At 40.0% G+C, this 23,412-nt stretch overlaps 1 protein-coding gene across 7 annotated transcripts in view; it reads left to right on the forward strand.

Moving 5' to 3' along the window:
• Positions 1-23,412, forward strand: part of RBMS1 (RNA binding motif single stranded interacting protein 1) — a 187,296-nt gene that overhangs the window by 115,483 nt on the left and 48,401 nt on the right. For 4 of the 7 annotated variants that reach the window (XM_020798370.3, XM_020798369.3, XM_072982401.2 and 1 more), the window contains exons 3-4: positions 17,383-17,441; positions 20,616-20,707. In XM_020798370.3, the coding sequence (XP_020654029.1) occupies positions 17,383-17,441; positions 20,616-20,707 (151 nt within the window). Of the gene's footprint in view, positions 1-17,382; positions 17,442-20,615; positions 20,708-22,388; positions 22,467-23,412 lie in introns of all 7 variants that reach the window. The other 3 variants (XM_020798368.3, XM_072982385.2, XM_072982389.2) reach the window with 1 other exon arrangement.

Genomic DNA, 23,412 nt, shown 5'->3' on the forward strand with positions numbered 1-23,412 from the left:
AATGTTTTGAAGACTGTCAGAAGTCAGCCTGTTGTGGTAAATGTTTTATATAACCCCAGAAGTCAGACATTTGTGGCTTATCTTCCCCAGTTCTCTCTTTTAATATCCCTATTCATTTTACTTTATTCCACTACAAGTCTTTTTCTTCCATAAAGTGCTATATCTCCTCAAAATTGGAGGCGGGTTTGTCTGTGAAGTTGAAGATGTGGATTGTGACTTTTCAGCAGCAAAGTAGCTTTGATGGAAAAGGAAGCTTTGTATGTAGCAGTATTAACTTGCTAAGGGTTATATAGGTTTTGAAGGCGGAGATCATCATCAGACTCTTTGCCAACAGGAAAAATGTGTTCAGGGAAGAATGGCTATGCACAAATTCTGCATCCATCCGTGTTTCTTTAATAACAGGTGGGGGAATACGACAGTACTAAGGTAAAGAACACTACGAAGCAAATAACTTAAATATGAATATGATTTTTTAAAGTGAGGAATTTATTTAATTATTTTAGGTACTTTAACAGTATGTATACTATTCAGCAGCATAGCTGTTAACTACTCAAAAGTGGTTTACCAGTCCTTTCTTCTGGGGTGCCCTGGGACTGTGCAGCTCCTAAAAGGCTACACAGGCTGGTTCTTTTCCTGGGATGAACAGTGGGGAATTGAACTCTAATCCTGCGCTTCCTCAGCCAGAAACCTAACTCACTGAGCTATACAAATAAATGCATTATAATTATGCAGATTAACAGACTGCTATAAAAGCAACAGAAGAAATGCATTCCTTTGTGGTCTAGGTCCTAGGACAAAGGTGATGAAACAGAAGCAAGAACAGGTTTTACTAATTATAATTACATGTTATACTCATCACTTTTAACATCCCAGTATTTATACATGCTTTCCATAAATATTAAAGAGCAGACACATCTGAAGGTGGAATGGGGAGAAAAGAGGGGAACTCCCGCCTCCTGTTGCAACTGTGATTATCAATTTCTACAGCTTAATCTTGATACCAGATCCTTGAACAATAATCCATTGTTACATGGATTTTCTGCATTCACTCTGCTGGGACCATGTCTCCCAGACGCTGTCTTTTAGGAGCTTGCCAAAACATATAGGCAGTAAAACAAGGATGCAAAGCAAAATGCTTGTTTGCACCTTTTTTTTTCTGACAGTGCACTAAAATATCTGTATTCATGACGGTTGTTGAGTCATAGAGTCCCAGTCTTCTCATCGCAGCTTACTCATATACTTCCAACTGTGGTAAGCCAGTAAAGGCATATGAAGCCCAGCATCAGCCACTCTGTTCCACACAGAAACACAACACAGAAGAATGCTGGTTTGTGGGATCCTTGTAGTCAGTCTTCAGCTTGTCAAAAGCTATACCAAATGGCAAAGAAGATGAGGGTAACAATGAGGAGCAGCCTCATCTTCTTTGCCATTTGGTATATTATAGCTTTTGGCAAGCATGAATGCTATGATGATTGGTTTGGGGGAGGGGGCGAGTGGTGATGAGGTGACCCTAGCCTGTAGCCATGCACCAGGAATGCTTGGGTGGATCATTCTAGGATGCCACAGTGGGCCCTTAGGAGAAGAGAGATAGACAGGGGCTACTGCATAGGCAGGCCATGTGATAGAACAATAGAAGGAGGCCATCATCTCCCTCCTGTGATCTGTAGCTGTCTCTGGCAGCAGGCAGTGACCCAGATTATGACCATGTGCCATCAAGTCAATTCTGATGTCTAGTGACCTCTTCCAGGGGTTTCTAGGTATAGAATACTCAGAAGTGGTTTACCTGTTTCCCCCCAACCTTGGGGGGGGGGATGCTTTGAGTCTGTGAAACTCGCCCAAGGCAACCCTGGCTATTTTCCCAGGAAGCGGAGCAGGGCATTAAATTGCCAGGGCAGTTAATACTGCCTTATGCTTTTTCTCAGAATTTAGCTGGTACAGAAGTATGCTAAGGTACAAGACATATCCATGTGAAAGCATTTGTTCTGAGAGAAAAAAGGGGTTGTAAGAAATTCGGGAGTTCTTTTCTATAAACAGTGAGAACTATCTAAGTATTATTGAGTGGTAGTTTAGATGCTGTGTCACACCTTTGGAAATCCAAACCGATTGTTACAAGTATCTTTTGAGAGAGAGTCTCACCATTAGGCTGGCAAGATTATGTGAATGTGAAAATATTCTGGATAGGTGGTTAAGAGTTAACATACCATTGAACTGCAATTTGTATGGTTCTTAACCTGGAATCCTTAAAGAGTTTGCTTGAGCAAATATGCTTTCCTTGGAAGACGTTTGCCCATCATTTTTGTGATACTTCTAGCTATATATATTTTGAAAGATCGTGTCACCCCATATGAGGCTTCTTGGCTTTTAAGATCTTATGGAGGGGCCCTTCTCTCAGTTTCACTACCTTTCCAAGCTCATTTGTTGAGGACATTAGAGAGGAGGGCCTTCTCAGTGGCTGCTCCCAAGCTTTGGAATGCAGTGCCCCAAGAAGCCAGGTTGGCCCCCTCCCTTTTGATCTTCCGCCATCAGGCAAAGACTTTCCTCTTGAGGCTAGGGTTGCCAGACGTCCGGAAAAGGGAGGACATGTCCTGCTTTTTAAGCGAAAATCCTGCATACGGCAGGCAAAGCTAAAAAGCTTTAAAATGTCCGGCATTTCTACCTGAAAATGTAAATCACCTCTCCCTCCCTCCTTGGTTGTAAGGCATTTGTAAATCCTCCCGGCAGCAGCTTTTTGTAAATCCTCCGTTCTGATGGTTCTGATCTGAGATAAGCCAGTTTAATTGGTCCCCTGCTGTGCAACAGAGCCCGGGGCAATCAGTGACTGCTTCCGGGGGAGGTGACTGAGAGCACGAGGGAAACTTCAATCAAGGAGGGAAGAAAGGTGCGAGAGAGCTTGACAGAGGCTTGTTTAAAAGTAAGATTGGGGAAAATTTAGGGAGGGAGGGAGGATGTATGTGAGTGAGAAAGAGACTTAGTTTTATAAAATCATGAAAAGTTGTGACTGCAAGGGAGAGACGGCTCAAAGGTGCAAGGGAGGGATGGGTAGAAATGGGCATGAGAGGAAATGGACATAGTGAACTGAAGCAACTGATTGTTTGAACATTGAGGAAGGGTTTGTGTGTCAGATAGAGGGAGAGGGAGAGACATACACACACACAGGGAGACTTGACTTTTTCATAAAACCATGGAAAAAGGAACATTGCAAAATTTAATCTCCATTGCATTTAGCTCTGCTGAGAACAGCAAGTATTTCAAGGTAGCAGTTGTACAATTAGCTGTTTAAATAATATTCTTTGGTATTTTGAAAAAAGCCTCCATTGAATTTATTTTTATTTTTTAACATGACTGTTTCTTGGACAGTTCACTAAGAGACGTTTATTGGCAGGAATTGTAATAAAATTGTATTAATTGCGGGTTTAATGTGGATTCAAATGAAATATTCAATATGTCCTCCTTTGTCCTCCTTTTTGTCTTTCTATGTCCTCCTTTTGGTACCAATGTATCTGGCAACCCTACTTGAGGCAAGTTTTTAAGCAGTAAGTTGTCTCAGGAATGCTAGATTTTAACCTACAAGTTTCTAAATGTTTTTGAATTGTTTTTAAATTTGATTTTAATCTTAATACATGTTTAATTGTTTTTTTAAATATGATATTTCTGTAGTGTTTTTACATCTGTTGTTTTATCTGTTGTAAGCCACCTATAGAGAGAAAGGCGGCATACAAACAATTTAAATAAATAAATATTTGTGTAGCAGGTAGAATTGAGAAAAATACTTATTTTTTTGTCTAAATTGGCTTTAAGCTATGAAAAGATAGTCCCTTTAGAAGGAGGTATTCCTTGGAAGTTGGATTTTTGATAATTTCAGTGCATATACTTAAGTATCATCTATTGAGAAGAATTCCTTCAAACCTAAAGCCAATTTGGGCAAAAATACACATTCTTTCCAGGAGGCCTATGTTACGGTTTGCAGATCAGCTTTCCTACAGACAGTTCACATGATTTGAGACTTACAGTTTTTGACTGAACACATGTTCAACATGTGTCTTTAGTACTGCTTTTATCTCCCAAGTTTTTAATATGTTTTTAAAATTCCTTTTTAATATTCTAATAATTTATTATTTTGGCTTTTAATATTGTCTCTTTTAATACTGGGAGCCTCCTTGGATACTCTTTTTGGGAGAAAGGTGACATATAAATATTGAAGTGATAGTGCTAGGACTTTGTAAGTGGTGGAAGAACTTCTGCCCCACCTCTCTACTTCAGCTGCTGCCCTGGGCTCCATCTCTTCAAGGGAGACTCTGTGGCTCCACTCAATGCTCTTGATCTGCCTTTCTATTGTACTTGCTTTTTGTTTCTTCATTTCTTTAATAAGAAGAACAGGTGATTTGAGTTCAGTAAATCCAGCATTTTTCTTAGCTGTTGTTAATCTCTCTGCTTGGCTTGGTGACCCAGCCAAGACATTCTTAAATTGCTACCGATATTCTACAGAATCCTCTGACTGACTGTCTTTCATAGAATAGATGTTGTTGAGCAAGATAATCCTAAATCAATGTCCCAGTAATAGATTCAACACTAAGGAATAGGTTCATCATGTGTACCAGTTTGTTGCATTTTAAAACCTTGAATTTATCCTTTTTAAATTCTCTGATCTTTTGTTTCTCTAAAGGAAAAATTTGGCTCAAAAAATAATAATTTAGAGGAGAGAATGAGATGTTATTACTGCTTGAAAAGGCATTGTGACTTTCACAGTTTCAACTGCCTCATCATAATTCTCAGTTCTTTCAGATCTTAGTTTTACATTAAAAAAAGATAAAGAAACGTTTTAAAAAAGATTTTAAAAGTATATTTTGTAAATGGTCTCCACTTACTGCTTAGTCTGCCTGAAAAGGTAGGTCTTTGCCTGATGACGGAAGAACAAGAGAGAGGGGGTCCAACCTGATTTCTCAGGGCAGCGCCTACTCTAGTTGCAGTTTACTGTGCTAGCCAACAGGATTTTGGCAAATGTTTTAAGGAAGTATGAAAATAAAACAAAGTTAGAGTTAAAAAATATCAGCTGCATTTCCCAATATGTAACCTAAAGCATTCCATAGAATACAGTTCCTTGAGGAAATAATAGTGTTTGCCTGAACTTGTTTTTTAAAAAACAACCCCCTGCATGTCGTAATAAATTTGCAATTAAATTTGAAATTGAAAAATAATTTGTCATTAGAATGATAAGAGGAGTGTATGTGTTGTCCAGATACAGTAATTATAATTGTGTTGTTGGAATTCTGTTAAGCTCTAGCCCTTTAAATACAGAATTTATTGTTGGGGATAGTTTGTTGTCAGATATATGGGGTTCACACAACAGAAGTCTTTGCAATTACACTTGCAATAACAATAAACCTAAGAAATGTACAGTGGGGTCTCCACTTACGAACTTAATCCGTATTGGAAGGCAGTTCTCAGGTCGAAAAGTTCTTAAGTCAAATCTTCATTTCCCATAGGAATGCATTGAAAACCATTTAATCCGTATCTGCTCTTTTCATCCATAGAAACTAATGGGAAGCTGCTATTCCGCCTTCTGCCACTAGAGGGGGATATTTTTTCTTTTTTTCCTTTTAACCTAAGATGACTTAGCTTTAAAAAAAAGGGAAAAAAAGAGTTCGTAACTCGAATCTAAGTTCGTAAGTCGAGTCCATATATTCCTATGAGAGCTGTTCGTAAGTCGAAACGTTCATATGTCGAGCCGTTCGTAAGTCGAGACCCCACTGTACTCTAGCTGTTCAGTTATGTGAAACTGACGCCTCTCCCCAAACTATAAAGCGTCTAGATTCCTCTAGTGATTGACCATTCCAGTCCACCTACATAATCAAGTAGCATTGGGAGGGCAGGCAGTTGTATAAATATGTGCAGGTTGCTCAAATGAGCCTTGAGATGCACTCTGCAGTCTTTTAAAGAGATTGCAGCCTAGGTAACATTGTTGAAATAGCTAAAGCAGAAGGACGCTGAGAACATGACCTGTTGTTTGAGCCACCTGGATCCTTTCATCTCCATCGTCTTTCCAGGCCTGATAAGTCCCCCTTGACAGCTGTGCGCTAAGAAGGCATCATTGGCCTTGACAGGATCCTGCTGTGGTCGCTATATTCTCTGGAAAAAGAGATCATAGTAAATTTAATGAGTTGGATTGGAACCATCTATATAGGATGGTTTCCTCGTGCAACAGAAAATTGCACATTCAGAAAAAAAGAGATTCTGCTTTGCTTCCAGTTGGACTTTGAAGTACAGGGAGTATCTAATCCTCTACAAACAGGAAATAAACATTTCCTGTTCTCTCAAGCGCTCTTCCCTACCCTTTTGTTAATATCACCTCATATTCTGTGAGAGAAATATTTTGGAGCTTCTGTAACAAACGTCTGCAACAAGCTATTTAATGTTTTGTGAGTGATGCACCAGTGTAAGAAATACAGGCCATGGTGGTGGTCTCTGAACACTTATGGAGACAAGAGGACTATGCCAAGCAAGAGACTGTGCAATACCTTTGTCTGTCAGGCCCCTTTGAGGTGTTGTGCAATTAGGTACACAGCATCTCTTGCTAGTACCATCTTGGGACTTTGTGCATGTGATTATGCAACATCATGAGGACATAGAGATGCACCTTTGGTTTTCAGTCATCTTGTTTCCCATTTCTCTCTCTCTCTCTGATTTTGTGCCTTTACCTTATCCCCAAAAATTGCATAAACAGTCACAAAATCCTGTTCTACACACAAAAGCCTTCTTCTTTCAAAAGGGCTCTTGTGCATATGGAAGGCATCTTCCACTGATGGAGTTCCTGTCTTACGCCTTACACTCCAATGAGAAAAGTGAATATCTAAAGTTCTTCCCCTTTTGCAGCCTTTTTTATGAGAAGCATGAGTACTGCTAAAGTATCTACTCACAATAGCGCTGTACAAACTAATAGGTAAGGGTTTGTACAGGCAGACGAGTGCCTGTCTTTCTTTGGTTCTGTCCACGCTCAAATATTTTATCCTATTGAGTCTGGCAAAATAACATCTTAAAGCTTAGTTGGTCCCTGTGTATGGCAGACATAATAATGTGCTTCATCGTGTATACCATACAAAACGTAATGGTACTCTTAAATGAAATGTAAAACTATTCAGCGGATAACTGGGCATTCATTTTGTGGAAATTAGTTCCACTGAAGGTAGGCATTTGATATGTCTTAAAACGTACTCCAGAACGGAACTGTACGGAGCTTTTCCCTTCATGTCCCTGGCCGTCAAGTAGTACCGACATTCCTACTCATGGAGTATATCTCTCATTCTCTCCTCCCTGCCCCAACATATTTCTTGTTCACTTGTATTCCAGCTCTCTGTGCCTCATGTTCAGTGTTCGCCACTTCTCTCCCGCATAGGAGAGCCCCTTCCATCCTTCAGGTCTTGTACAGAAACGGTGTCTCAAACATGGTTTTTCTTTGACAAAGTATGGGCAGTGGTAGGAGTGAAGACAAATCTATTTCCTCCTTCAGCATCTCAAATCTTTGCTTTTTTCATTTCTTCTTTATCACTCCACAGTGTGTGATGTCCTTTGTTCCACTGCGTTTTGAAGAGATCTTAGGGCAGAGGTGGGCAAGATGCGGCCTTCAAGATGTTGCTGAACTGCAACTCCCATAATTCCTAGCCCACACAGCCAATAGTGAGGAGATTTGGGCCTAGCCTACACAGTGAGGAATGTTGGGATTTGCAGTTGAGGAACATCTGGAGGGCCGCACTTTGCCCAGGTCTGTCCTGGGGCATAGAATGAAAAGGTCCTAGGGCATAGCATGTCAAATAGGTGATAATGCCTGGAAGCTGTTTCCTCCAAATTTCAGTTGTGTGCTAGCTCTGATTTTAAGTACATTGCTTCATGTATACTCAGAGAAGAGTAATATATGTCCATAGTATCTTTTAGCATTTTGATATTCCCCAGGATTTAGCCTGTCTTCTTTCTGTCTGTTAGGAGGAATTTTAAAGCCCTGCAAACTCTCTCGCTTCTACGGGACAGCAAGACAAAGAGGTTGAGGTCTCTGTAACTTTGTAAAGATCTCTATTGGGAAGCAAAGTACACATATGCACACAACAAGCACAGAGCACTGGGTAGTTACCAAGAAAGATGCAAACAACACATTGTGTGCCTCAGACTTCTTAAAGAACTGTTGGATACCTCGGTGGTTTAGGCCTCTGCCTGCGCAGCCAGAGGTTGGGAGTTCGATTCCTCACTGTGCGCCTCCTTGACAGGGTCTGGACTCCGTGATCCATAGGGTTCCTTCTAGCTCCGCAATTCTAAGATTATTATTATTATTACTACTGTTGTTAAATACAGCAGCAACCAGTCTAGTTTGTGATTGTTTATGCAATTTTTTTCCCCGTAAAATGTGTGGTTCTACTCAACACTGGTAAGTCTTTTTTTGGGGGGGGGGGAATATTTTCACTGCTATGAGAACTTTTATTAAGAAAGACAAAAACTTGTCTTTTTGGTTAGTGAGAAAAATAATGTAATTCCTCATCTTTGCCTGTGAAGCTGAGACACGCAAGAATGTCCATCTCTAGAGTGCAACTGGTCTTCTTGCAAATGAGTGAAACGATTGTCTTGAATCAGTTTGTCTGCGCATTAGAGTCCTTTGTGTAAGGGATGGTATACGTTTTCATTGCAGACATGGAATATTCATATTTGTATCCCTAGAGATACAAATTTATTTATTTATTTATTTATTTATTTATTTATTTATTCATTCATTCATTCATTCATTCATTCATTCATTCATTCATTTATTTATTTATTTATTTATTTGATTTTTACCCCACCCCTCTAGACCATGTCTACTCGGGGCGGCTTACAAAATAAAACAGAACAGTATAAAAATATATAAAATCATAAAATTACAATTACAATTTCAAATGTGAATATCGGCACCACAGATGCTTGGGAAAACTCCCGCCCCCCCAAAAAAATCAGCAGGTCCACTTGTGTACTTATTTTAACTTCAGATATTGTCTTTTAATGATGAATGCTGCCTTGGGTCCTTTTAAAAGAGACTTGTGGGATACAAACATGTTTAATAATATTAATTAATGAATATGTTCCAGCAGTTCCATAAGACTGTACCTTCTTGAAGGTGATGCAGAAAGACTCTTGCAAAAGAGACCTTTGGGTAGAGTGGGCGGCATATAAGTTAAATAAATAAAATTAAATAAATAAAAAGAGAATGAAGCTCCAAAATTAAATTGAAACGTGTTTAATTGGAGTGTTTTTATTTCCTCATTTCATATGCCAAAAGACTGTCAGCTATTTTGGTACATACTGGTGATAGCAAAGAAGTGCTGAAAGTGAAGGGACTCACTGGTAATTATCTAAATGTCTTGTGTAGTCCTTGAAGTACATTGTGAGAGTCTCAACAGCTGGCACAGTCCAGTGGTTAGACGTTGTGGTTTTGAAGCTCAGGTTCAAACTCTCACTTGAGCTAACAAGCACACTGGGTGATTTTCGTTATATTGTTATATTGTGTTGGCTCAGCCTAATCTCCCTCACAGGATTGCTGAGGAGATCCAAAGGACTAGGCCTCAAGCACGTCATCCTGAATTTTGTAGAGAAAAATAATGAGTGGGAATAAGACAAGCCAATGTAATCTAGCCACCTCCAACTGGACTAAACATGTATGCTGTATATTTTTGGCACAAAATATAAAAGTCTGTATCATTATTCTTGTCTTATTCTCTCCACCATCACCGTGCAAAGGGAGGAACGATGACTTGCTCAGAAACTCCCATTTACAATTTCTTATACATCAAGAGAAACTGGTTTGACTTGAATTTCTTGGATGTGATAAATGCTCTCGGAGACACTGTGCTTATTAAAGGATCTAAAATGGTCTGCCTGATGTTAGCTAAAAGTGATATTGACTAGAAAACCGCAAAGGTACATTTGTAAGAAGTTTTGCATGCACTATTATTGCTTAGCATATGGCAGAATAATGAGCTTATTTGTAGAACCTTCCCTTTTTTGGTGAAGGGAATTTAGAACTTGAAATATTCATAAGAATAACAAGTATAAAATTGAGCTGTTGCTTAATAAATAACAAGAAGATTTGAACTGTAGGAAAAGCAATGAAAAGAGTCAATACGAGACCTATAGGGATGGTATTTGCTGTGCAGTTTTTAAAGGTCTTTCATTAAAAGTTATTTTATTTCACATAAATGAAGTGTGCTGCTTATATACTACTCCATAGTGCTTAAAGCCCTCTCTGGGTGGTTTTTAATTTAAGAGTGTGTCTGCGTGCATGCATGCGCACGCACTCACAGAGAGAGAGAGCAACACAGAGAGTGAGCTGGGTATTTAGTTTACCTACCTCAGAAGGAGGGAAGGTTGAGTCAACCTCAAACCAGCTACCTGAGCCCAGGATTCAAACTCAGGTCATGAACAGAGCCTTGAATGCAGTACTGCGATTAAACCACTGTGTCACATAGCATTCATGATTTAAAATGCCTTTGGTTTAATTCTCTAGCTTTCATTCCCAAATGAAACAAAGCCTGAGGTTGCAATCCTATATCTATGTACTGTACTTGGAAGTAGGCCTCATTGATCACAGAGAGCTTTACTTCTGAACAGCCCTTTGTAGGTTCATCTTCTAACCTGAGGGAATGCTTTTGCTCACCAGACTTTGTTACCTTTCTCTCTCCCTTTCTTCCTTTGGTTAATTCCCCACTGTTCTGTAGATAGCATACTGTTGAGCAGTTGCTCTTTGATGATACTGTAAAATGACATGTAAATAGAGATTATAAATATTGGCAATAGTCATGCAGAGTGACTTGTGTATTTTTTTTTAATAATACTGCTTCGATGCTATATTTCCCATGTGTGCTGTGTTTCACAAAAGTTATCAGTATTAAAGATACAACTTGCAGAATAACTAGTTTTTATATGGATTTATCTTTTTGTATCCGTGCCAAATTTAAACAGAAGTGTTTAGAAAGCTGGTAAAGATGGAATTATTCAAAGCTGCCTTTAATAGCTGGATAGCTTTAATACAGACCTGGGCGAAGTGCGGCCCTAGGTCCAGATACGGCCCGCGAGCCACTCCTGTCCGGCCCGCGGACAGTTTTGAACATCAAAACCATTTATAACTTTTTGTCTAAAGTTGATCAGTTGCTTATCTTTAACATACTGCAAAAAAACTCTTTAGTATTTGTGAAGATTAGCAAGTTTAAAATAAAAACAATCATAACATCACTGTTTCATTTTATTTTTAAGTAAAGTTGGTTCGGCCCCCAAACACAGTTCAGATTTTTCATGTGGCCCCCCCATAGAAATTAATTGCCCATCCCTGCTTTAATAGCTTTAATCTCCTGAATGCTGTCAATTTTTCTTTAACTAATTATAGAGTTGTTTATATTTACAGTTCAATTATTGTCTGTCATATTGCCTATTTTTTTTGAATGTATTTTTGCTGTTGGACTTTGAGGGTTGTAAGTATTAATCCTGTAAACTGCCTGCTGGCTGCTGATCCATTTCCGGGCACAATTTAAAGTGCTGGTTCTAACCTATAACGCCCTAAACAATTTGCACCCAAGCTATCTCAAGGACTGTGTCTTCTTTTATGAGCCTGCCCAGATGTTAAGATAATCAGGAGAGGCCTTTCTCTCAGTCCCACCATCCTCACAAGGGTTTTTGGTGGGGACACGGGAGAGAGCCTTCTCTGTGGCTGCTCTCAGACTCTAGAACTTTCCCTCCTACGGGAGGCCCGGCTGGCCCCATCTTTGCTGTCCTTCCACAACCAGACAAAGACCTTTCTTTTCAGGCAGACTTTCTCTTAGTGGCCGGCTGCCTGAGTGGGGTTTTTGTGCTAATTGGGTGGTATACAAATGAAATAAATAAGAAACATGGAATGTAATCATATGTAGTCATGGCAGCAAGAAATGTATACATGAAGTACTAGAATATATAAGAAGGTGGTGGAGGTGGAGTGAGTACACTGTATGAGCAGAAATCGGAATTTGTTAGTACTTGTGGCATCCACCCTCGTGCCCCTTTTGCTTGACCGTCAAGCCTCAAAGCACAGGAAGGCAAACACACTTCTTTTACACTTGCTGCCACCAGGTGATCTCTAAATCACCATTACTTCAGAAAGATTCAGGTCCACACTTCAAGTTCTTTTAAATAAAATCTTGGTTTATTGATTACAAAGATTCATAAATATCTTCTGCAGCTTATCACCTTAAATTTCCCAAACTACACACTCTGTTACTCTGTCTGGCTTTTCTCTCCTGCCTGACTTTTACATTTCTCTCACTGACCCTAACTCACTTAATCTTCCCCACTCTCTCTCTGACCCCGCCTCTTATAGCATCTCTCTTGACTCCGCCTCTCAGCAACATGAATATTCATAAACCATTACATAATAAAACAAGAACCATAGATCAAATAAAAGGAGAATGCTACAGTACTTTTATTGGACAACTAGATATATAATAGGAGCCGTAAACCACAATTAAAATTGTAAAATTTTGATTTTTTTGGCAATTTAAATTGTTGTTTAAATCAATTTGATTTTTTAAAAATCATTTTTCTTCATGGTCTCTATGAATGCACACTATAGGGTTTAATCTGCGCTTGCACAGAGGTTTCCGGAATATTCTAGAGCAGGGGTGTCCAACCTTTCACCTTCCCTGGGCCACATTAGAAGATGAAAATTTGGTTTGGGCCGCACATAAATATGGTTTGGGCCACATGGGGGGCAGCCCTAGCCATCTTCCGCAGCCCTACTCCAAGCGTGCTTACCAGCAGCTGCGATCTCAGACAGCAGAGGCTGCCAGCTTCGACTCTGTTGGCTTTATGGGTCTGGGAGGGGGTCCACCTATTGACGGGGATGGCGCAATGAAGTCACACAGCCCCCTCTCCCCTCCCCCTCCCCCTCCTTCCTTCCTTCCCTCTCCCTCCCTACCATTGTGACGTGCCCCAGCCACATTCCAGCCGCAAGCACCAGCAATATATCTTGAAACTTTGGAATTTCTTTAAAAATAAAAAATTGCACTGGGCCGCATTATGAGCTGACCTGGGCCACATGCGGCCCTCGGGCCGCAGGTTGGACAAGCCTGTTCTAGAGCTTTATGATGCGTTTGCCAGGACCGCCCCCCCAGTACATGTGGTCCACCCATCCTGCCGATTGCCTCAGTTCCTTTGTGCTGCCACAGATGTTTCATCTCTCGTCAAGCTCTCCATTCGCCACTGCTTTTGATTTCTTCCTATAATAAAAATAACAGGGAAAATTGTAAGAGACTTTTTGAGCTATTTCTCCCTCTTCGGATTGCCCCCTTTCCCCTTCCCGCCCCCTGCCATTTGGCCCCTATACCACTGTTTAAATGGTGCACCTTGTGCTCCAACAAGATCCCTCTCTCAGACGGACATGATCTTTCTCAATTTTGCCTCGGGGAGTCTCACCAACCATCTTGTGCCAGTCTTGCAAAAATTTTACTAAACAAGCTTTTAAGCTCAGACAACAACGTCTTAGATCCTTTCTTTGGGAGCATTCTCTACGTCAACACAAACTATGGAGGCTTCCCAAACCTCTCAGCCCCACAAAGGATCCCCTGAGATGTCCACCGCTTCTCCAAAAACGAAGCTACCAACCTCTAAACCCATGTCTAAGTCCACTTCTAAATCTAAGTCTTCAACATCGACTACCAAGTCGATACCGGTACCAAACCTTCCTTCGGTACCAGAAAACTCCAAACCTAAGAAGACCAAGAAATCCTCTTCGGATTCCCAGTCCGCAAAAAGATCTACGGCACTCAACAAAGCTACTCCGACAATTCCTTTACAGGACCAACTAACTATCTGTCTTGACTCTCTGGATGATGATTTTATGTCACTAGCTTCTGGTCAACCGACATCTCCACTCCTTGCCCAGTCTCCATCTTGGGCTAACACCTCAGCTGAGACAGTTATTTCCCAATCAGCACATTTGAGCCTCAAATTCATGGGTTGCTCAATCTCTGTGACTCGGAGTTGGTTTCTGTTTTACCCAACCCATCACCTCCACATAAGCGATCCAGGAATACTCACCACACACCAGAGACTTGCCGATCCGATGCCAGTCTCGCACAACAGCCGACTTCTATGGGTTTGTTGGCATCCCATGATTCTTTGACTCAGTATTGTCACCCAAAACAAGTCATGCTCTATGAACTTATTATGAACCTCCCCCTAAGCACTATCGACATGGAGCGTATCGATATTGGCAACCCAATACTGAACTTTACATTGAACCTAAACACTCACAGTATGGATATTACTATCCTTCGGATGTGTTGGATTCATCACCACCTCTTCGGTACTGGCTGCGGTCCTATGACTACTACCAAACCTCATCTGAGGATGACACCACGCCTTTACCTATGGTACCGAAACCACATAGATCCTCTCGCAAAAGGAATCATTTTCCTGAGCCTTTTTGTAGCACAAGAACCGATGGTACCAAAGAGATCTCACTCATGGGTTAAGGCTCCAATTTCGTCTACTGAACCCACTATTTATTTTATTTATTTTTATTTATTTGTTATATTTATACCTCGCCTATCTAGTCATTTCAACCACTCTAGGCAGCTTACAACATAAGGATACTACACTTTCACAGGTCCGTGCTTCTTCCTTACAAGTAACAACTACATATAACGGACCTCCACCTGCGCCTCTTGATACCACGCAGCCTTGTCAAAAGGCTGTTCTAATTCTGACTCCTGATAATGAAAACAAGTCATGACCTCAGCTATAGAGAGATTTGATGTTAGCAAAAAATGAGCCCGCTGGCGATACATCAGGTGCATCTGTGCCAATACTACTGTAAGAAAACCAAAATAAAAAATAATGATATCCCATTACCATAGGTACTTTGTGGTCATGTTTGGTGGGCAGGTAGGTCAGCCTCACTGAGATTTACAGCCTTTCTTTAACAGTAGTGTCCCATGTGGGCCTGAACCCATCATCCTACCAGTACAATACTGTTGGACAATCAACAAATTTGTGCCTACACAAGGTGACTTCATTCTTCCAGTACAACCACTCACTGCTGTGGAGATCTTCCCCTCAGGTGCCTTTTGGCAATGTGGCCGTTTTCCCATCAGCTACTAAGTAGAATTTAGGAACTTTTGTTTTGAGATTGCAGTTGACTTAGAAGTGTAAATCCTTTTCTATTAATTCCACAAGATAAAAATATTTTTAAAAGGTTTATTAGTTTGTTCTCGTCCAAAGAATCTAAGGAAGCACATTGTATTTTGAATAATGTAAGAAAGGATGGGAATTCATTACTTTGGGATTCTTTAGGTTTCAGCCATTAAACTCTTTCTGTACTCTCAGCACTAACACGTACTTAGTGGGAAATACGCTTTCCACAGGTGCACGAAACGCAAGTCTGCTTTCTAGAGTACCTGCTTGAGCACTAATTTTCTATCTGTGTTTAGGGGCAGTCCAGCTACCTGATCTCAAAACATTAAGGACTTTGGGTAAAAAAAAAAAAAAAAAAACGGCATCAGGCAATGGTTAAAGGAGATGTGCACATGGTGCCAAAGACTTCTTTAAGAGGACTTGATGCTCTCGAGCCAGACATGTTTAAAGTCTGGCTGGTGCCTATTTGGAGCACACAAAAACTGCCATTGATCAATCTCTCTAAAAATGCTAAAGCTGAGTGCCAAAGCTTCTAATGATTTATACTTCCAGACTGCTGCTGTACGGAGTTCCAGACTTCAGTCTTTTCCACCCCTACCCAAAACATGTTGTAACATTCCAAACCATAAGAATCACAATACTGTTTTTTTTACATATGTAAGCTAAGTGTAACAAAACTAGAATATTCTGCAGGTTGGAAACTCCTCTGTCAAAAGCATTTTTATATATCATGTCTGAGAACAGAGAGCAGCAAGGGGATTACAGCCTCTGAAATGCCTCAGTGTTCCGCAGATAAAATCTTAAGCATATGGCCATGGTAGACATGATGCGCCAAACATGCATCACTTCTGTGGTTGGGATCCATTTCTCCCTACTGTGTGGAGACTAAAAGCTTGTCTTCTTGTGCTGCTGGAGCAGATACTGGGTAGTTATGTATATGTATATGTGTATGTATGTATGTATGTATGTATGTATGTATGTATGTATGTATGTATGTATGTATGTATGTATGTATATGTATATATATGTTTGTGTGTGTGTGTGTGTGTGTACACACACACACAGAGTGGTGCCTCGCTTAGCGATTGCCTCGTTTAACGATGTATTCGCTTAGCAATGAGGTTTTTGGAGCGATCTTGCACTCCGTTTAGCGATGTTTCCAATGGGGGAATTTCGCATAGTGATGTTCGGGACCTTGCTTCATTTAGCGATGACAGTGTAGGTCCCCTCTTTTGCTTAGTGATGTTTTTGACAGCTCCGTTTTCGCTATTTTTAAAAAGTGTTAAATTGTTTAAAAAGGGTTTAGAGTGCTTGAAATCGTTACTGCACTTAATAAACCCTTTGTTAACCAAATGTGGCTTCGTTCTGACTCTTTTTGAATTTTTGGTGATTTTTTTTCTCCCCCATTGAAATGCATTGAAAAGGTTTCAATGCATTCCAATGGGGGAACCGCATTTCACTTAGCGATGTTTCCTATGGCGATTTTCACTTAAGGACGGCAATCCGTTCCCATTGGAATGGATTATCCGGTTTTCAATGCATCTCTATGGGAAAACGAATTTCGCTTAGCGATGTTTTCCCATACCGATGAATACCTGGCCCTGGTACCAGGATTGTGTAATTTCAAGGGTTCCCAACTTCGCTTTGATAGAAACTGCCTTGTTTCCCCAAAAATAAGACAAGGTCTTGTAATAATTTTTGCTCCAAAAATGCAGTAGGGCTTATTTTCAGGTGATGTTTTATTTTTATTTTTTATGTACAACAATCTACATGTAATCAAATACAGTCATGTCATCTTCTTCTAGTTGCTGCACAATGGTGGAGGGCGGGGTTTCACTCCACTGGGGCTTATTTTTTGGGGGGTAGGGCTTATATTACAAGCATCCTGAAAAATCATACTAGGGTTTATTTTCAGGTTAGGTCTTATTTTTGGGGAAACAAGGTAGGTGAGCTGAACAGCTCTGCTTATTTCATACAGGATGTCATTGTAGCTTTCCTAGTGCAAAGCTCTGTGTATGCAGTTACTGGAGACAGGATAGCTGTTCAGATCAGGGTATTCTCCTCATTGCCGCTGCTGTTTCTCTCGCTTTTAAGGATAACAGTTAAGTAAATTTTTTTTTTTAGAAGTGCACCTTTACATGTTGTCGTTTTTTTAGTTCAGGATGTTTAAAAGTAATTTCTACTTTCTTCCTTTTTAAAAAAACATTTTAGATATGGGAAAATTGTGTCTACGAAAGCTATTCTGGATAAAACAACAAACAAATGCAAAGGTATGTGCCTTGTTAATTCTTTTTTAAAATGTTGGCTTTATATTCAGTTTTTAACTTTTTTTTAAAGGTACATAGGTTTTGCATTACATTAGAACATTCATCTCTAGTAGAGTTGGAATATACCCAGTGCTTAAGCTGAGTGCCAAAGCTTCTAATGACCTCTAGTCAAATATAACATGCATGGCACAGTTTGGCATTCAGCCTCTGCTTCGAAGGAGAAAAGGGCGTTTGCAAACGGTTTTTCCTTGCTGCCGAGATGAGAACTCTTTACAAAAGACCATTTGACTGCATGAAGTGTCTGAAAAGATTACATATTGTGTAAATTGGCTTTATTAATTAGGATGTTAAGCAGTTCCTAATTGCATGTTCCAATCCCTTAATTGTGTTTGTGTTCTGTTCCTTTTTTTGAGTTTAACAGAAAGAGGGGAAAGGGTTTCATTTTCACTGACTTAATTATAGCTAGAAAAAAAATAATAAATTTCTTTCTGAAGCACTGGGTGCATTAATTTAGTTCGTTGACCTTCAGCATTCAGTGTAATTATGATTAGATCATTTCCTAACAAAATGAGTAGTGGGCAGAACATAATAGCAAACACTGACATATCAGGTTTCAGCCCTTTTTCCTCAAACAGAGAGGAAGCTTTCTAAGCAAAGAAGAAACATCAGCCAATTTAACTATGTTGACATTTACTTTCACTGTGAAAAGGGGGGAAAGTAGATCAACAAGTATAAAGAACATTAAAATGCATCATCAGTTGAATCTGGGCAATTTGTTCAGAGATTGGTATTATGGAATCAGTTTTTACAGGTCATATAAAGAGCATTTTAATTGCAGAGGAGACTTTCATAACCTAAAACATGGATTTCTCCAGTTTATTTTTATTCCTAAGAGTATCCATTGAGGGATGGGGGTTATGAAAATAAAAGGGAGGTGTTTAAACAAATTAAGCTGCAGTCCTGGGTCATTCAGGATCATTTCAGAGTTCCACTCCACTGCCCTCTGGATCAGGCCACCATGATTGGATATGATCACAGTTGACTATCCATAGGAAGTATGGATAAATAATAACTTTTCAGTAAATCTTTAAATTTGTTTGAAGATTCAAGTGTGTCAAATTTGTTTTATTGACTCCTTCCCAAGCAGTCAAATATTCTCTTCAACTATTGTAACTTATATGATTCTTAAAAAATATCTGATTCAGGTTTCTCCAGAAAATATGTATTTCTGGTAGTCAGCAATAAATACTCAGCCTTTCTTCTGTGGTCAGTAAGACGAGTACCAGCTCACTGAGGGGCAAAGTGTTCCTTGCATAATTATGTCCTAGTACTAGGCCAGCCAAAGAGGAAAAAAATATTAAAGAACAAGGAATCAAAAAGAGAGGAGGAAGTTTTAAAATAGCTTTGCTCTAGCCATCCAGATTTGTAGGAGGCATGGTTAGAGAGAGCTACTTTAAAGCTTCCTTCTGTCTGTCAGCCAACTCCTTGCTCTTTTTGCCCCCTTTGGTTAGCCACCTACGTTAGCACCAGGACAGCAAGACTTTAAAAGGGAGGGAGGGAGGAATGGAAGTGGAAGTGGAAATGAAAGCAGAGCCAGGCACCAGCTGTGGTGAGAAGAGGGTTCAAATAGTTAACAAGCTGCAAACAAGACTGATTTCCTCTTCTTTTGTCTGTTGACTCCTGTGTGGCTGGCTGAAGTGAATTAATGCAGAGAAACTTGACTTCCTGGGTTTGGCTTAACAGTGAATCCATTAACATTTTTCCCACCCTCAGTAACATGGTAGCTGATTATTATTATTTTTTTTTGCTTTGTTATGCAAAGGGCTTAACTTTTGGAAGCAAATTGCAGTAAATTAAGAAATCTCTGTAGATACTACTTATTGAATACTGAGTTCCATGACACAGTATGCAACAGATAAGGACTATGGGATTTCTTAGTTTACATCAATTTTCCTCTAAAAGTTACACCAGTTTCTGCATAATTGTGAAACAGCCAATACAGGAAAACTTATTTTCAAGTTAAGGTATGTATTTTCTATTTTCTGGGGGGATTGTATCATAGATTTCACTAAATCAAAATATGTCTGGAAGCTGAAGAGGAATGTGCCAGGGTTTTCATATGCATGATTGAATTAACCTTCCACAAATGCAAAAGTGGTCTTGGACCTAGTATGAGATTAGGTGCTCCACTATGAGCCAGTCAGACATTAACTACAATTTTTGTTAATATGGAGATTCTGGCACACATGAATGAGCTCACAGCATGGGGACATATGTTCCTTCTCAAGAGTTAGTTTGAAGGGAACATTCCTGGCTTAATAAAATCATTATTGATTAAGCATGAAAAAAGTGTCAGGCTCACACGTTCCTGTATACGTCTTCCCCTTATATCCTCCTTTTGGCATTTAAATCTGGTAGCTATGATCCAGTGGTATACTTCCTGATGTTTAGAATCTGTGGTTCCCCTCCTAACTTCTGCAGCTCCCCCTCCAGAAATAACACTACTGGAATTTGGCCGTAATTTTTACCTATTGGTTCGTGCCACATTCAGAAGAAGGAATTGTGGTTTAACATAGTTTTCATGATGGAGGTCTGAAATAACCTTTTCAGATCTTGGTTAGTAAACCACAGTTCTCTTCGTGTATCTATATATCATAAAACAGTGATTTGAACACTCCTAAAGGCAGGAAGGCAGAAAAGCAGGGAGAACAAACATCCAATATTCCTTCCAGCTCATTAATCCAGGAATATTGCATCTGAAATTGCCCTAAAATAGAACTAGTGTCTTATTTATCTGCCCTCACCCCCATATAAAGAAAAGTTAAGAAAGGATTCATTTAAGACTCAAAAATAAAATACATTATTACATTTATACATTTAAAGTCTGCAAAACAAATTTCCTAAACAAGCACCATAAACTTGCTTAAGGAAAAAAAAGCTAAGACGTGGAGGAGCTTGCTTCAAGCGATCCCAGTCCACAAAATTTGCTGAATGTAAGTCATGGGTTTTCTCTTCTGAAATTTCCCATGGTGTCGTTGTGAGGGTAAAATAGAAACATGCATATATTTATAAAGTGCTACAACCTCAAGCCTTCCGATAGACTGGAAAGTGATCAAGTGAGAGGTGAAAAATTTTACCTTTCTCACAACAACAACTAAACCATGTTTTAAATTCCAGGTTATGGTTTCGTAGACTTTGACAGCCCAGCAGCAGCTCAGAAAGCAGTATCCGCCCTGAAGGCCACTGGAGTCCAAGCACAGATGGCAAAGGTGAGGTTGGTGCACTTTGACCCCTGAAAGAGGAACACCAGACAGCGTGTAAGCATTAACTGTGGAGAACGAGAATGTTCTCTATTAAATCAAGCAACCATCTGTCCAGCAACCTTTTTTTCAGCAAGCGGTTATCACTCAGGTGTCCTCGTGAGTTGGGTAAAATTGTATATGGTGAGGACAGAGTAGCATCAAGGAGATTGTCTCTTGTAATGCATGAGCCCATATTCATCCAATGAAGTAGAACGGTGGAAGATAGAAAGAAAATACTTCTTCACATCATGCATGGCTAAACTATTGCATTCAGGACAAGGTGTGGGGGATGGACAACTTTTAAAATGGGATTAGAAAGTCATTGCCTGCTGTCGTAGGACTAAATCTTACCTCAGGGTCACAAGCGGGAACTTATATCCCGGTGGGTTGGAGCCCTTGCTGCAGAGTCAGGGTCCAGGAGTTTGAATCCTTCCTGTGCCTCCTGGCACTCTTGAGAACAAATTGATGGGCAGGATGCGAAGTCCCAGAGTGCCACCAGAAGGAGAGACTAGTAAAGCACTTCTGATTATTTCACACCTAGAAAACTCTGGGAGTGTTGCCATAATTCCAGATTGGCCTGACAACACAGAAACAGTTATCAGAGGCAATATGCTGTTGTTTGAGTAGATGAGCAAGGGAACGTGGTTTGTGTTCTTTTGTGCTCAAACCTCACTTGGGCTTCCCACAGACACCTTTGTTGACCAAGGCATAAAAAGAGTGCTGGACTGGGTGGGCTTTCGGTCTGGTTCAACTCCCCTTAGATTCATTTGAAGCCCAGAAGCAGGATATGATGACCATACCTTAGCCATCTCTATATCCAAACACTGAGGTTCTGCTTATGTGGCGCGACAAATAAAGTTTAACAGCTGTGTCCACACACGAGAGTGTTTATCCCTACTGAAGGCCATCTAAGTCAGAGCAAACATCACAGCACCTTGCAACTCTAGATTTCTTTAGTCACAAACAGAGTTACATTTATTGCCTAGTCTCTCAGCTGGTGAAGACCTCTAAATCAGTGGAATTCTGGTAAGCAACACTTAAGTAAATCCTATGGATTCAGTGGGTTTACTTCACTTGACACTAACAGTTTTAGCCTATCACTTTTAGTTTGGGGAGTCCTTTTTAGTCAACTTTCTCTTAAACTCGGCAAATAGATGAGTGGCCAATTCTCCTAAATGAAACCTGCACTGATTTATATTTTTGGAGTATAGCACCCAGTTTTCTGGGAGTTGTATTCCAAAAGCCTAATTCTGGGCACCTGAAATATTTGGGCCTTCAATCATCATAGACTGTGGTCTAGCATGTGGTACAATGAGAAGAAATCACCTTGTTTTGGACTTGAGTGTGAGATGCCGCTCTCCCATCTTAGTCACAAAAAGTGGATTAGGAGGGCGCGGCAGAGGGAAGATTGTATGATCTAGAATTGGCTTCTTCAGCCACTACAAGAAATAAAATCTATGTCAGCCGAGGAAGTGTTGCTGGCTGAATGCATGTAAATTAGGAAAAGGATTAAAGAGTCGATAATAGGAACTTTGTTCCACAGAAATTGCATGTCAGTTTTTAGAAAATGCAGAAAAATTTCTGGGTTTTTCTTCTTTCTTTCTTTCTTTCTTTCTTTGGTTTTGGTTTTGTGTTTTGTTTTGTAAAGGAAAGCAGACAAAGGGAAGGCATGGCATGCAGTACAGAGAAAACAAGGGTGAAGATGGGAGAAATAAATACGCAAAAGGTACCAGTTCTGAGGAGCTCTAATAAAAGTCGGCATTTGCTAATAACACCTAATCTGGAGTCTCTTGTATATGGAGGCAGGGAGTATTTAATCCTTTGCTCTGTTGTGCTCCAGCCCAAATTCAAGTCCTGCACCTGCAGTTTACAGGGTTTTTTAAATGCTTCATTAGGAAGGGGTTTTTTTTCCTCTTCAGTAATTAAGTGGGGCTAAACAGGATTGGGAACAGATGGGGGGGGAATAGCTAAAGCCCCTCTTTCCCCATACTAGGTACCAAGTCCATGTCAAATTCTCCATGCTTGCTTTTGAGTAGAAAGATGCTACACATTTGAGGCATGCAACTATCAGATTCCTTCAATGTTGTCCTTTGCTTGTATCTGACACTTGTCTGGTCAGCAAGTGATAGTAAGAAAAGGAATATTTGGAGAAAGGAAAGAATGGGGGCTTTTGCAAACCGGGAATAACACATTATCTGAACTGTACGTCTTCTTGGAGCAATATGTTGAATCCCCAGTGATATGTCGGCCCTGTCTTTTGTATGTATTCTTCTGACATTCATTAAAATGCCTCCTTTGAGGTTTCAAAAAACATAATGGTACATTAAATGTTTAAGTGATTAAAGATGAAAACGCTTCAGAATGACTGAACATTAGACCTAGTCTTCCTTTACTATCAACCGTGTGTCTCTTCAGTGTTGTGTAAGCAGGGAGGCATTTTCAGCTGATACTTTTCCCCAGATTCTCAACTAGCTATCTGAAATGTCTTTGGATGGGTTCCAGGAAAACAAAATGAAAACCATACGTTTATTGCTTAACACACTTTTTATCACATGCGTATGCATTTGCTTTTGCTAGAGTCAAGCCAGCTCTCTTTGCATGTGACACTATGCCAAAAGGAAGGAATATTACACATTTGTTTTCAATTATGATAAACTTCTACTACTTCTGGA

Source organism: Pogona vitticeps, chromosome 1 (assembly GCF_051106095.1).
Source record: "Pogona vitticeps strain Pit_001003342236 chromosome 1, PviZW2.1, whole genome shotgun sequence".
NCBI classification, from domain to species: Eukaryota; Metazoa; Chordata; class Lepidosauria; order Squamata; family Agamidae; genus Pogona; species Pogona vitticeps.